The 16,347-nt window shown below is 39.6% G+C and overlaps 2 protein-coding genes across 3 annotated transcripts in view; one reads left to right on the top strand and one right to left on the bottom strand.

Annotated features, from left to right (window-relative positions):
• Positions 1-3,840, bottom strand: part of LOC132845731 (cAMP-dependent protein kinase inhibitor beta-like) — a 32,068-nt gene extending 28,228 nt beyond the window's left edge. Inside the window, exons 1-2 of the mRNA XM_060869952.1 lie at positions 3,666-3,840; positions 3,330-3,387 (exon numbers count right to left, since the gene is read on the bottom strand). Coding sequence (XP_060725935.1) covers positions 3,330-3,387; positions 3,666-3,707 — 100 coding nt within the window. The 5' untranslated portion in view covers positions 3,708-3,840. The remainder of the gene's footprint in view (positions 1-3,329; positions 3,388-3,665) is intronic.
• LOC132845728 (transcription factor HIVEP3) overlaps positions 1-16,347 on the top strand; it is a 49,413-nt gene that overhangs the window by 2,358 nt on the left and 30,708 nt on the right. The window lies entirely within an intron of this gene.

Below are 16,347 nucleotides of genomic sequence, written 5' to 3'. Positions count from 1 at the left end.
TTGGGATAATATTGTACAAATAGCACTTATTCAAACTACAGTTTTTACCTTTGACTTTCTCTCTTTGTTACCATAATGATTTTTGAGGTTTTAATGAGGTTTTGCTTCTGCTCCCTGGTCACGTTTTTAACTGCTTGAACAGCTCTGTTTGAATTGGACTTTAGTGCTTGATTGATATTATTATTATTATTATTATTATTATGAGTAGTAGTAGTTGTAGTAGTAGTAGTAGTAATAGTCAGTATTTTAACTGGCATAGTAGTGAGTGAAAAATAACTTTTCACTTCTTCTTTTTTGCCTTTACCCTGAAGAATTTTTTTGAAGCCTTTTGTAAATCCACAGAAAGATTTTAGTCCGATTTGCTAGTATTAGGGAGTCAGACTGGTGTTAGAGTTTGTAGAAAGCAGGGGTTGTAAACTGGTGGATGACGTGAATCTAGATGAAGACCATGCAAATTTAGTCAGTGGGTCAAAACCAAGCCCTTTACAACCAGTTTAAGGGAAAGAAAAATGCGCAGATAATGAGTTGATCACTGGATACAGTATCATCAGGTGACTGTTTCCAATCATATGTATTTCTGTAAATTATTTAGTTGGAAGCTCATCGAGGTAGAAGCATTTTCACAGACTTATAGATTTCTTTTATTTGCTCTAGAGACAACATGACTTAGAGGCGAAAAGGGAATGATGAAAAGCGATTGTACAGATTTTATTTTCTGCGTCCAGTTCAAAACTGACGTGTCTCACCTGTTCAGAGTCCATGGAACTAGACCTGTGTAGAGACCTTTATAAGCACGGAATTTTATTTCATTCATTCATCTTTTACCGCTTATCCGAACTACCTCGGGTCACGGGGAGCCTGTGCCTATCTCAGGCGTCATTGGGCATCAAGGCAGGATACACCCTGGACGGAGTGCCAACCCATCGCAGGGCACACACACACTCTCATTCACTCACGCAATCACACACTAGGGACAATTTTCCAGAGATGCCAATCAACCTACCATGCATGTCTTTGGACTGGGGGAGGAAACCGGAGTACCCGGAGGAAACCCCCGAGGCACGGGGAGAACATGCAAACTCCACACACACAAGGTGGAGGCGGGAATCGAACCCTGACCCTGGAGGTGTGAGGCGAACGTGCTAACCACTAAGCCACCGTGCCCCCCGGAATTTTATTTAGTTCACAAATTTTAGCTGCACACCCTAAAACTAAATCCAAGTTATAGCAGGTATAATAGATAAAATATTCTTATTGGTCTATATTTTTCAACATTTTGCCCCTGAGCCATTATTCAGTCTGTTACCTCTTTTCCCTTTAGGTGACAGCACATTTCTCAAAACACTTGGAACACCCCAAGCAAGTCTAACAGCATGAAATAGTGCACATAAAAACACTTAAAGGTCAGCACTGTACACTTCTCATTTCACTTATTAATCTCTTGCTTACAGCCTTGTAATATATCAACATAGAGAGAGTATGGCATGCGCAGTTAGGAGGATGGATGAAAGATGCAAGGACATGCATGTGAAGTACAAGGCCATGCTGCATAAGGTTGACCTACCTGAGCATCTACGTTCACCCGTGCCTCGATCTGCCATGCATGAAGATGTTACATGGCTGTTAACTCCTGCTTTGATTTTTCGATGTGTGCACTGTGGAAGAACAGTCTCTCAATCGTATTAAACCTAATTCACTGGCCATTGACACTCTGCCAGAGCCCTGTTTTCCATTTAACACTGGCTAGTTTAGATTATTACACAGCTCTAGTTTGATAGTTTGAGTATGTTTTATTTTGGTCTCATTATTCTTTTTTGAATCAAACTTTAATGGTTGTCTCACCTTGCTTCGATTAAAAAAAATAAAAAGATAAAAAAGCTATAAAACCAAGCGATGCTGCTGAAATATGAATGTGCTTGTGTTTAAAAACCTGGCATAAGAACTGTGTCTATTTTATGGCTAGTCTCGCACCTTCCTTGTGTTAAAATCCTGATTGAGAACACAATCTTTTCTGGTACAGAGAGTGAACAATTGTGTTCATAACACTGTTTCTGTGCATAATGGTATAAATAATACCTCTCTCTGTTATTTTGCCATCAATCCAAATATTCTGCTTCTCTTTCTCCAGCTCTTGATCAGAATCTTTTACCTCACTCCCCCGAGCAACTGCTAAACGTCTCACTCGGTGTCTGTGTCTGTGATCGGTTAATCATTAGCTATGCCATTGCAGCTCTGCATGCCAGCGTCAGCGCCGCCATTCCGACCACAAGCTCTTCGTTGCATGCGTTTTCATATCAGCATTGTGTGTTGGTTTGACATTGTGCAAGTTTCACAGTTTAGTTAACGTAAGGTTAATTTCATCATGTTATCCTAGAAACATATCACCTGCAAAGCAGAGGTTCAGGTCCCACATGAGAAGGAGGGAGGACTGGTTCTAACACTGTTGCTCTATTGGCAGCTGGCTTATTTATTTGTGGTGGTGTTCGCTTAGTATTAGGCCTGAGCTGCAGTGCCGTCAGACATGTATTGTGAGGTAAGTACAATGCAGTGTGGATTAGCAGTCAGGGTTATTCAGAATTATTTTAAATGTACCTGTGCTACTATAATGACAGTGGTATTGGTGCGATGGTCAGGAGCTCACACACATTTGGCCGTGTAGTGTAGGTGGATTGAATGAGGCTAATTTGGTTGGAAAGCCTACTGAAGCTATTTTATGCAGCAGCAGGAAAATCCATGACCATTTCAATGACAGTTACACCATAAAGCTGTACATTAAAAAGATGATATAGCTTGAACAAGACAACAGAATTTGTGCATTAACATCATACCGAGTGATTCTAATCATTACACATCTTTTGTGTATGTATATCATTCTATTCTATTAAAAAACTGACCCCATTAAACTGGTAAATAATTTTACAAAAACTTTCAGCCATGATGATTTACAAAACATTTCACGCTGACTAAAAGCGGATTTGTACATATTTGATTATTGCTGGTATGTCTTCTTATTCGGTCCATGTAATGTAAACCCATGCTCACACACTCACACTTGGAATATCCCTCAGCCATTGTTCGTAACGTGGCTGTGTACAGACAGGCTACAGAGTCCCCTGGGACAGAAAAAACTCAGGCTGAGACAATTTTTTCATGTCATTAGTTGTTGCTCATGTTCTTTAAAACATTGAGGAATAATTGAGCACCTGCACCCACGAGGAAAAGCATGCTGAGGTCTATAAATATAACTCCCACAACCACACACTCACACACACACACACACACACACACACACACACACACACACACACAAACACAATGTCCTCACTTACTCAGTCTCTTTTGACTCTTGAATATTCCGTTGTTGGCATAACAAGAAATATGATGCATCTAAGAAACATGACCTTGATGTTAAGATTAATGCTTAGCATGGGGTTTAGTATGAAGCCCTACACCTATGTGTAAGCTTGTACAATCACTGTGTTTCCATAATATTTTCAAAACATGCCAACACACACACATACACACACACACACACACACACTGTACCGCCGTTTTTAATGAAAGATATTCACAGTGCTGTCATGAGTGTATAGACCTTAACACTTGTTTACAGCAGTAACATTTCAGACTCCTGGGCCAAGTGGTAGAATTTTGTAATTTCTTACTGAAAAGAGCTCCTCAGCAAAGTATCGTCTCGTTGTCATCATTTTTGTCCATGGATAAAGCGCTTTTGTTGTGTCTCCTGTTCTTCGTAATTGTGTAATATATCTTTTGTTACCCAAGTGTCGGACACTAGCAGTAGTTTGCAGGTTTGTCCTGGAGCGCCGTGCTGCTGACTGGGTGTAATTTAGGTCAGGCGTCTAGGCGAATGCTGTGCGGTCTTGTTAAACATTATTTGGCCTGGACCCAGGGGAGTGTTGGCTACCTCTGCAGATGAAGATAGCATTTCCTCGTCTTTAGAAGCAAACTCAGCTGATCAGCCTGACTGCGGTTCCACTGTAAATAGCCTAGAGTAGCAATGGTGCATTAAACAATAAATATCTGCGTGATGCTTAAGTGACACAGACTTGTTATTGTTTGATGATTTACAACAGTTCACCAATGTTAGCCATGCTTTTAGCCGCGGTGACTGCATGAATAGCTGTGATTACTGTGTGTTCCGCTCACTTTTGCAACACTGCAGTGCATCACCACCATGAACACCACAAGTATGCCTGTAGGAACTCATAGCACTGTCCTCAGTGACCAGTCGCAGGACAAAAATGCATTTATAGCAAGACTTGTTTTAGAGGTTTTTATGGCTGGATGAAGACTTGTGTTTAAGATAAGCACATATATATTTCGTGCATGAGGCACAACTCGTGTCTGAGTTCATCTTATTTTAAGTTCTCTTCCATTTGCACCTTAGAATCTTTTACATTTTATCATGCCATTATACACAGAAATAGTGTATAAGGACTAAATCTCTACTAACTACGTTAGTGTCCTTTTGTGAATAACTTCGGATCTGCTTTTTTTTTTCTTCGGATTTTTTTTTTTAGTATTTAGCAGAAGTGCTTTGAAGTCTCCATCAATACATGCTCACTGAAGTAGATATAGCTCAGACTCAAACTATACTATGTAGAGGAAGTACAGTACAACTTGGGTTTTTTTTTTTCATTATTACTAATACTCATTTAAATTCTTGGCTTGAAGAAGTAGATCTTGAGCGTTTGTGACTCAGCTGTTTGAACAACAGGAGACAGACACTGTCTGCTTCATCGCTTCGCTTCTCTCACTGACGTGTACACACACGCACACACACACACACACACACACACACACACAAAACACCTCCACTTTTAAATCTCCTATGGTTTTCTGTATCTGACTTCCATTTTCTTTTGTTTGTAACCTCAACTTCCTTCTCTGTCTGTGTCCATGTGTTTTCACCATTTTTTTCCTTTACTTTAGCGCTCTCAGTTGTCTGAGTGGTTGTTTGAGGGAGTTGGTGAGATATCCTGGAGCATGCACGTTTAGCTGGAGCGATGTGCACTCAGGGGAGGAAGAGGTTTTGGTTGGATATTCCTCCAGCTGTGAGGCTTTAGCAGCAGTAGGCAGCACTCCTGAACACAATCCCTCGCCTCTGTGGTATTAGATCTTTGGGTAAGACACTAGGCAACCTTTAGATTTGTTGTTATTCTATCCCTGTACTATAGATGAGTAGCCTTCATGTGCTTCATAACCCTAACCCTAACCCTTGGTGTAGTGGTGTGTCTGTGTTTGTGTAGTCGTAGACATTATAAACCTAATTATTCAATAGAATAGCATCTTTTTACTTTGGTATGTTCCAATAAACAGCCAAATGTTTTTTGACACCTGACTATTGCACACTATGTGCATACCTAATACCATATGCCCATATATATATATATATATATATATATATATATATATATATATATATATATATATATATATATATATATATATATATATCTAGAGTACAGTAGTTGAATGTGAGTATTTGCAAAAAAGCTTATCAGTCTGATCCAGAAACCCTGGGTCTCGTCCTGTAAGCAGAGTGACTGAATCAGAGCTTCTGTCACTGCTTACATAACCAGGGGTTCTTCGAGTCCCTGCTCTCTGCAGCTGTCTGCCTTGCTGCCAGCAGCAAGAGTGCTGCCAAACCCAGTGAGAGATCACACACACCCACTCTGTCCAACATATCACACACCAATACTGTCCAGCATTAGCCAACCGTCACTGCACAGCTCTCAGTACCACCATCAGACCTGCTGTGCATTTTAAACCTGGCCTGGGTGGCTGTTTAATTGAACTCACTGCCCATTTGGTTTTAGGCTCTAAAATCAAATATTCTTGGTAAGTTCCCCTCTGAGACAGTCCATTATCTGGATACATGCTATAAATTTGATTTACTATGTTTTAAACTCTGCTGAAGTTTACTGTTTCATACAATGTTGTCTCTGCATTGTTTAAATGTGTAACTCATTTATGTAGTAAATTGTCAGTTTGTCAGCTCCACAGCAGCCTCTAGACAGCCATTTTAAGGTATCTTGATTGCAAAATCCTTCCAGAGCACTGGAACATTCGCTTTTTCAACCACAACCAGGTGAATGACTAAAGAACTTTAAAACAGATGTCTCTTTACCTGCACAAATCAGGTAATGTGTATGTATAAATACATAAAAAGGTATACCATTAAGAGCAGTAATGTTTATTTTATATTAGGCCTATATTTTATAATAATGGACCCTAACAAGAGGTTTCACATGAATGAAATTTCCCAGGAATTGCACCTTTTAGCAAACTTTGCCTCACATTGTGAGGATGATGAATAAAGAAGAAATGAGCCCATAATCATCCGTTAAACACCATTTTCATAACACCATTTGAAGCATTGGAAAAAAAAAAAATCCTGACTGAATCTGACACAATGCAGCATCTGAACATCGCTATAAGAGCTACAGTTGCCATTGTGTGTTGTGGTCAGGGTAAACCACAGTCAAACTTTTTGGTCATTCACACTGTCAAAATGTTGGCAATACTACAGGGCTGCACACAATGAAATGCACCTGATACCCGCTGTAAAAATATGGGGGTGGATCACTGATGCTTTGAGTCTGTTGGGAGTATGCCAAGCTTCCTGGTTTCTCCTGCCAGGACTTGGCCACAGTGTTGAGCAGGATGATGACTCAGGCATACTTCCAAATCAATACTGAAATGGTTAAAGAAACACAAAACCAATGCACTGTAATAATCACCTCAATCTCAGACCTGAACATTACTATAAACCTGTGATGAAAATCCAGATGCTCAAACTTAAGATTATGAAGGAGCATAAATGGTTCTCATATAATGGAATAATGGACCTAGGGACGATCACAAAATATCAATTGTAAAGATTTTGATCATTAAAGAACAAAAAGCAAACAAACAAACAAAAAAATACCAAAAAGCATTTGGTGCATCTAGCAAAATATTTTGAAAAATCAGGTTTTAAAAGAAATTCTTAAATTATTCCAGATTTTATGCTTTAATGCCATTTTATATTTAATTATCATGTTTAGTAATTTTGCATTATTAACTGCTCATGATGGATGGCAATCATTTCTGTACATTTAGGAGTATGAGTCTGTGAATCCATACAATGCACTGATCAGTGGGATGTGTTTAGTGTACCAGGCTGTCCGTTCTGTCTGAGGCCTTTGTTCCACATGTAGAACTGCAGCTTCACATATCCTACTATCTCATCACTCTCTTGTCTAGGTTTCATGATTCCCATAGCTGTGTTTGTGCCTGCTGCTGCCAGGTAAGGTCACCTAAAGAGCAGATAATTTTAGCAGTCTTTAATTATTCATTAAGGAGTTGTTCTAGAATAGAGGAGGGTACTGTAGTTGTCATGTGAACAAGATTCACGGGGGATGTGGTAGCTCAGTGGTTAAGGTGTCGGGCTACTGATCGGAGGTCATGGGTTCGAACCCCAGGTCCACCAAGCTGCCACTGCTGGGCCCCTGAGCAAGGCCCTTAACCCTTAGTTGCTCAGTTGTAAGTCACTCTGGATAAGGGTGTCTGCTAAATGCCATAAATGTAAATGTAAATGTAAATGTAAGATTCAGTTTTATCAAATTCTACAGCTGAGTACTAAAGTACAATAAGATTTCGTATTGCCTATCCTGGGGATTTATGTTTCCATATTGAGTTGCATAAGAGTATCAGTATTAAAAAGTACAGAGGTGTAAAATAACTGACAACAGTACACTGCTACATTTTAACACTAGTGGCATGAATTAATCTCCTGTTGTGTGTCTAGGGAATGAAGCCAATGACTGAAAACTGAAACTGTAAAAAAAAAAAAAAATAAATTCTAATTTGGGCACGAACAAGCAGTCACACAGGCACTTACCTGTTTTACCTGTTAATTATTAAAGCATAGATTCCCTTCACGTTAAACCACATCCATGGACACAACAATGAATACAACAGTGAAATGAAACCGAGTGTCGAGCAGTGAAAGTATAGCATAAAGTATTTGTTGGAAAATATGTACTGTAGGTTGCTGTGGTTAGAGTGAATTAATTTCTTTTTTTAACGCCTACGAATCAATCGAAGAACTGATTGAGTTAGCCATAAAGTCTTAGCCAGTTCTAGTGAAGGAGGAGGGATTTATCTAAGGATGCAAGACCGAGATTACTATGCTGTTAATGTAAAAAAGGAAATATCCCATGTTCTTATAATACAGGGCAAGAACTTAAAAATCAAAGCCTGTTCCTTATTTCCTTGCAAGTTGGTTTCGTGGTCTAAGGTACAGCATCAAAATGTCTCTGCATTCTTGTACTCATTATAAATGAGTAACAACAACATTATTTACTATTTAATGAATATTCTGAATGACCATGTTATGTCTTCTGTGTGGGTCTCCCTCTTGTAAACACAGACATGCGATTTGTTCACTTATACTCTAGGAAGCCCTATATTTTTATGAATGTCCTTGAAAGAGAGTCTCAGCTGGGTTTCACACACAGTAAAAGTTTGTGTGTGTGTGCGTGCCTGTCTGCCTGTGTGGGAGATGTAGTCGTGTATCCTCCACACACATACACACAGTGGTAGACTGTGCAAACAGCCTGGCTCTGTTCAGAGTGTATGGTCCTTCCAAATAAGGTTGGGCGAGTGGCCAGGTATGCAGTGTTTCCTAACCAAGCAGTCCACAGTTTTCTCAATATTTACAGAAAAGTGGTTTACACTTTAGTCTAAAGCAGCATTGAGGTATGAGAAGTATCATGCTCTACATGTCTGAGTATGATACTCGTAGAAAACCCATAGACAAACTGAAAGCTTTTCTACCAGACTGCTTTAGAACCAAAGGAACATATTTAAAAAAAAATTCTACCTTCAATAATTAATCGCATGATGTGGCAAAAGCCTTTAGACAAGAGCAAAAGACAGGTTGTGAGTTTGAATCCCACTGCCACCAAGCTGACACTCCAGGGCACCTACAGTAAGCAAGGCCCTTAACCCTTAATTGCTCAGCTGTTTAAATGAGATAAAGGTTAGTCGCTCTGGATAAGGGCGTCCGCCAAATGTCATAAATGTAAAACATATCCTTTTCTTTTTTTTAAGCTAATACAATAGCTAGCTAGCATTGGTCTGGTTGAGATTTTGTAAAGCTCAGTCCATGGTTGTTAGAAGTTAGGATATGAGTCTTTGCAGTAAAACGATTGCATCTGAGGATAACAATTATTTTGATAATTGATTAATCTCCTGGTGGGGTATGGTGGCTTAGTAACATGGTGGAATCTCTGGGGTATGGAGTTCAATTCCCGTCTCCACCTTGTGAGTTTGCATGTTCTCCAAGTGCATTGGGGTTTCTTTTGGGAACTCCGGTATCCTCCCTAAATCCAAAAACATGCATGGTAGGCTGTTTGGCATCTCTAAATTGTCTGTATGAGTGTTCATTTGTGCCCTGTGATAGTTTGGCACCCCATTAAGCCTTGTGCCCTGAGTACCCTGGAATAGAAGGGTCAGTGGTTTAGAAAATGACTGAATGGTAGGATCAATCTACTTATTTTTGTGGAATTTAATCAAATCAACAAATCCTACTGCGTTAGCAATGCTTACTAAACGACCATACAATGTTGTATCTTTCATAACAATTATCAACCACATGTTGAGCCTTTTTTTTTTTTAAACCAGACACCTTAACCAACATAAGGCCATGAAATGACTTACATCTTTACTGGTTGCACAGAGGAGGGTCTTGCCTGTATTCTTCTCTAATTTGTTCAATTCCGACCAGTCAGCTTAAAAAAGGCCATTGTCCTCAATATACAGCACTTGGATGCTAAGTTTACTTTCTTTTTTTTTTTGCTTGCAGTGTTGCATGGTGAATCATTTTCAGTGTGTGAATTTGCGTCTAAAGATTTGGAACTGACGTGTAGTGCCTGTTATCAGGGAATTGACTCTTTTGGTATTGACTCCTACATCCTTCCATCTGAACCAACCTTTTTTAGATATATATTTGGGTATGTTTTAAAAAAGAAACGATGTGTTGTTTGTCAGTCAAAATCCTAGGACCACCAAGTTGCCCCTGCTGGGCCCTTGAGCAAGGCCCTTATCCCTCAACTGCTCAGATGTGTAAAATGAGGTAAATGTAAGTCACTCTGGATATGGGCATCTGCCAAATGCCATAAATGTAAAAGCTGCTGGTTTAAATTGATTCTAAAAGCTTTGCTGCTTGTGGTGTGAGGTGAAGTGACGTAGTGCTTGCCTTAGCAGGCTTTATAAAAGAAATCAATATCTAAATTCTTTGCCAATAATTTCAAGTATTAAAGCTATCGAGTAGCTGTTTAAGTCCTAATAAGTACTTTGGCTAATGATGCGTATTGTATGAAGTAAATGATTTAGGTAATTGTCTGTGCTCATTGTCTACATAGAATGCTTACTGTACATTAGGTGCTTATAATTGGTTAGAGCTGAACTATTCCTAGTATTCACTACTTTTACTCATTATTCATTCATTCATTCATTTTCTACCGCTTATCTGAACTACCTCGGGTCACGGGGAGCCTGTGCCTATCTCAGGCGTCATCGGGCATCAAGGCAGGATACACCCTGGACGGAGTGCCAACCCATCACAGGGCTTTTACTCATTAATAGTTGGTTTTTTGGACATTGATGAGTAAAATGCTGGTTTATTTCTCCCGTTATTCCTGTTGCAGGTCTGTGCTCAGTATAGTGTGAGGCTTAAAAAATTAACTTTTTTGTTTTCTTTCAGCTTGCTATCCCTTTAAGACTCCAGAAGGAACTACTACTACATCCTTTCTTTCACAATGAGCTCATTTTACTAGTTTAAAATAATACTTAATTTCATTAAGACCAGGATCCAATAACATTGCATTACACCATGCCTGAGTGGAAGATTTTGTGGAGGGAAACAATCTGACAAACAAACACCCACGCACACCGTAGCAATCGTAGCTATAGTTGGATCTGCATTGTTAACACATTATATGAGCTCATCCTGTGGAACTGCAGTTAACCACATAGAGTATTTGGAGCGTGCATGCTGCTGGTGTTTTAAAAACAAATATGTAGATTTATGATTCAGGTCTCTTATAGTGCCCACTAACTTCTCAGGCCTCCTAACAGCTCAGATGCCAGATGAGGCCACCACATCATTTATATTTTGCTTCACACACAAGGAATGAAGAGAGATAAATATTGTACGTTACACATTCGTGTGGAAAACATGAGAGAATCTGAGACATCACAATTATCTTTGAGGAAAAAAACTGAAAGCCCTGAGGTAGGCAGATCGTATACAGCAATGTCCCATCTGAGCCTGTGCTTGTGACAGGTGTTGCGTAATTCACATCAGAGTCTTCATGGATTTGTTCTCCTGGACTGATAAAACTGTAGACGAGATGAAAGGGACAGTGGGAGTTATCTAAATTAAGAGAAGGTAGATGGTCCTCAAACAGAATAAAATGGGCCTCTTCTGTTGAGAGCCACATGGTAATGTGTCTGAGTTACTATGTTAATGAAGTCTCAGATGAAAATGTCATGCCAGGTTCATCGGCTTGCTTCAACTTCTCTCTTTCCATCTCTTCTATCTTTATCTCTTTGTGAAACATTAAAAGTAAGCATTCACAAAAAATGAAGCATACTGCTAGAAATACAGGCTGACAGACTATCCAGTAACCATGGAAACACACTATAAATGTCTGCAGTGGCTCATAAGAAAAGAGTAGATGTGCAAGACCCAACTTTTCCCTTCTCATTAAAATGAACTGAAATGGACTCTGAACAGCAGCACTGGATCTAGCTTCTTGTTGCTTTGATAAGTGGCTACAATAAGCTAAGTCTTGCATGCTATGATATATTGGTTATATTGGTGTGGCCTTTCTGATGAAAGTCTTTTTCTCAGGACTCTTTGTTTTGCGTATAATATGTTCATACCCGCAGAATTGTCGTGTGTGTATTGTCTTGTAAAACTAGCATACTTTATAGAGTAGTTTTTCTCCTCATGAGCCAGAGGGTTATTCCGCATGACCCCGACTGGGATAAAATGGTTACTGATAAATTAATGAATGGAACGCATGAAAGAAAAGTTGAAAGGTCATATCTGCAGGCAGCTCAGGGTAGATATGGCAAGTGAGCACAAAATATTGCTCTGTGTGTTTTCTATCCTCTAACCAACACCACAGTGGATAGAGCCAATAAAGATACAAGGTTTTTTTAGGCAGTTTGGTGGAAAAAATCCTCACGTTCCATTTAGACAGACAAAACCCCACTTGTGCGGCCAACTTAAATTTATGTCAGGGAAAACCCTGATGCTGGTCAGAGGACAATCACAAGAGCATCTGGGCTTTGGCATCAGCTACTACTGTGAAAAATGCACTCATGCACTCTGATTGTGGTCACCACTTGGTGTTTGGCGAGCATTCTGAGGATCTTAGCTCTATTTTGTTTCTCCTGCATGAATTCCAGAATGCAGAACTGCAATTTGCATTCTGTAGTGTTTTGCAAACAGACAGAAGCTCATCAGTTTCACTTTTAGTCTCATGTTTCAGGTGATTATTTCTGAATTTGGGTTCTGTATGGAGCAAAACAAGCATGGAATTGACTGTAATGATCATCTTAACAAAATCAGTGTGTAATCTTTTCTGCATAGGCACTATACTTTGCTGTGTGCCTGATGATGGCTTTCATTGTGTGCTTGCTGTAGGATGTGGAGACGTATATGTGAACAAACACTTTACTTTCTCTAAATATACTTTATCCAGGCTGTGGCTGATGCCTCCAGACAGATCTGTGTAGAAGAAAGGGAGGTGTTTGGGAAAGATGCAGTATTAAAACAACACCCAGTTCTCCAAAGACGGAGCTTTTTCACTGTCAGCACTCCACATTGTCGTATTTTCCATTCTTGTACAGGACATTTAAACATCTAAAAGCATCATGACCATCAAGCACAAGTTCTGATTGATAAGTGGGAGTTGAAAATGGCAGACATTTGACGGAAGCTGGTGGGTCCCACTGGGGTTCTCTCTCTCTCTCTCTCTCTCTCTCTCTCTCTCTCTCTCTCTCTCTTTGACTTATGTGCCAAAGCCTCATTTCTTCACTGGACTTGAAGTGATTAGGATGTTAATCTGGCATTCTATCAGATTGCTCGTTAAAGAAACCTTGATTGCATTCATTGTAGTCGTCTTTATTATGCTTTGGTTATATTTTACATTTAATAGCACAGTTTAATGGAAACAGACAGGAAATATGCGAAGGTCCATAGGGCCTCACAGACTGGAGAGACTTTGTAGTGCTTGAACAAACTCTAGAGTATGTCCATGAGCGGTCAACCACAAACTAGAACTGAATTCAGGAACACTATAGGGAGCAGAGAAAGAGAGAGAGATGATTTAGTGGTAGATTCGGTGCTTCAGAATGTAGTTCTATGGTAGGACACCCATAGGGACACTACACAGAACACTTTTGTCAGATCTAGCAGAATGTCAATCATTCAGCTTCTAGCTATTCTTTGATACACATGTACTTACGAGTTTGTACAGTATGTAACCTTACATTCACACGTTGTTGTTTCTCTTGTAGTTTGTCTCTTCTGGATGTATAGCAAATGCTGTTGTTGTTACTTAATGCACTGCATGCACTATCCAGTGCATTTCCAGATTTATCTGATCTGTTCTCCGCTTCATGCTACTTTGCAGATTAGCAAAGAATGGTGATCTATTTACACTCAACAGACACAGAAATCATCTCTGATGCATCTTTCCAAGCTGTAATTGTTTATGTCTCTATAATCAGTTTAGATTTGTTGTATTAAGAAAATTTTGCACTGTCGTTTTGCTGCTTGGCTGATATTATGGCTCTGTGTCTCACAAGTACATTATAGTGTGAGCATTGCTTTGTCACTTACTAGCGTGAACATAGGGTGTTGTCATAGTTGGTGTAAACAAGCTGGTGTGTATTTCCCACATCTCAGAGAGAGGGAGAGAGCGAGAGTGTTAGTGGTGACAGGAATCTTTTGACTGACTGATGGATGATTAATTGCACTGTTGTAATCTTTGTTCTATTACATACTGGGGGTTAATTTGGCTTTAGAGTGCACATGTGAAAGGAAGCAGATATGTTTTATCGAATGCTGACTCACAACTTTCTACCCACTGGCCTACACAAGCTAAGTGTAGTTTTATTTTTTAATTCTTTGATGAAGTGATGAAGTGACTTCAGCCCAAAAAGTAATCAATCAACCAGAGGCAGTTCTGACGACTGAGCAGATTTTTCCACACTACTGTTCTACATATTGATTTCCGAGTAGATTGAAGGAGGAAAGGAAACGGGCAGAGAAAAGTGAAGGGAAAGGCCCTGGTCCCCCACCAGCATTTTAGCCCTTCACTGAAGAAAGAGTTTATGAAACTATAGCAGAGGGAAAGAAAGCCAATAGCTTCACGTTTAGATTTACTGCACTGAGCCTCTGAGATTATTGGATATGAGTCAGAGCTGGAAGCCCTAGGATATCAAATATTGTGGTCTGGGATAACCCAAATTCTCAGTCTCATCCTCATGCTTGTTTGCTTTATATGCTTTTTGGATTTTCAACGTTTTGTTTATTCCTAATCTGTCATTATTTGATTTTTTTATTCTTCTTATGCAGTTGAATCTTATTTGAAATCTTTCCAAAACAATTTTAGCTTTTTAAAAACTTCAACACACTTTAAAGGTTTTGTTCAAAAATGCATTAATAAATTAGTATAATCATAATATTATCATAATAGATTCATTTAAATACATTCATTTTCTACCACTTATCCGAACTACCTCGGGTCACGGGGAGCCTGTGCCTATCTCAGGCGTCATCAGGCATCAAGGCAGGATACACCCTGGACGGAGTGCCAACCCATCACAGGGCACACACACACTCATTCACTCACGCAATCACACACTAGGGACAATTTTTCCAGAGATGCCAATCAACCTACCATGCATGTCTTTGGACCGGGGGAGGAAACCGGAGTACACCTCCCCCTGAGGCACGGGGAGAACATGCAAACTCCACACACACAATGCGGAGCGGGAATCGAACCCCGACCCTGGAGGTGTGAGGCGAACGTGCTAACCACTAAGCCACCATGCCCCCCATTTAAATACATATTAAAAATCCATTGATACAGAAGGGTAACTGACATGTTGGGCATTATAATAAAAATACTGATGCCCACAATATATCAAAACCAAAAGATTTTATTGTAACATTCAGTTATCATATTCTATTGTACCATATTATCTTAACAGTTTCTAATGAAGCACATTGGATTGGATTTTATGTTTCTGTGTTCCTGCGTGTTCCTGAAAAGATTGTCATCTCTCATCTGTGTATGCAAATTAATCCATCCAGAAAAATAACATGCCAACCAGAGCAGGCTGTGGGCTTCAGAATCTGTATCATGCTCTATAGTTACAGTGCTGAGGTGCTTCACATCAGGAAGTGCTTTACATTAACAAACAATGTTGTTGTTGTTCCCATAAAGTCAATTATCCCAGGCTAAGGGTTTATTCACCCCTGTCTTGGAGGTGCAAAATCTTTGAAAGTATAAAATTTAACTTGATGATGCTTTTACATATCTAGTGTATTCATGTTATCCAATGTATTATTCTTAAACAGATGATCCGATGCAGCCTTACACATGATGCCCAAGGCTGAATAGCACACCTCTGTTACTATAAGCTTTATAAGCTTTTTCATGACTCCTCATACCCTCTCTTTCTCACTCACTGTAACTCACTCTGACTCACTCACTCTCTGACTCAATCTCTGACTTACTGACTCACTCACTCTCTCACTCACTCTTTGACTCTCTATACTGTAGATACTCAAAGTATTTATCCATCTATCTATGTCTATCTGAACCGACTCACTCTCTGACTCACTTTATGACTCACTCTCTGACTCTCTGTCTCACACACTCACACACTCACTCACTCACTCACTCACTCACTCACTCACACACTCATTCACTCACTCCCTGACTCACACTCTGACTTTCGCTCAGTCTTTCTCGCTCTCTCTCTCGTTTTTTTTTCACACACACTCACACACACACACACACGCACACACACACACACACATTATATGACTATCAGATTTAGAGCTCTACTCCAGTTTGCTTTTTAAAAAAAGGTGAGATATGTAAGGCGAGGAGCGTGTTGCTTTTTATATCTTTTAAAAAAACTGTTAAAGCACTAGGTGAACTAGGTGATTTAGGCACACAGGTGGGTGTGCTGGATTGAAGTAGACCCCTCACTCACAACTGATTAAATCTCAGTAAGTTATTTTTT

Source organism: Tachysurus vachellii, chromosome 5 (genome assembly GCF_030014155.1).
Source record: "Tachysurus vachellii isolate PV-2020 chromosome 5, HZAU_Pvac_v1, whole genome shotgun sequence".
In the NCBI taxonomy this organism is placed as follows: Eukaryota; Metazoa; Chordata; class Actinopteri; order Siluriformes; family Bagridae; genus Tachysurus; species Tachysurus vachellii.
This window is presented reverse-complemented; position numbering and strand designations above follow the sequence as displayed.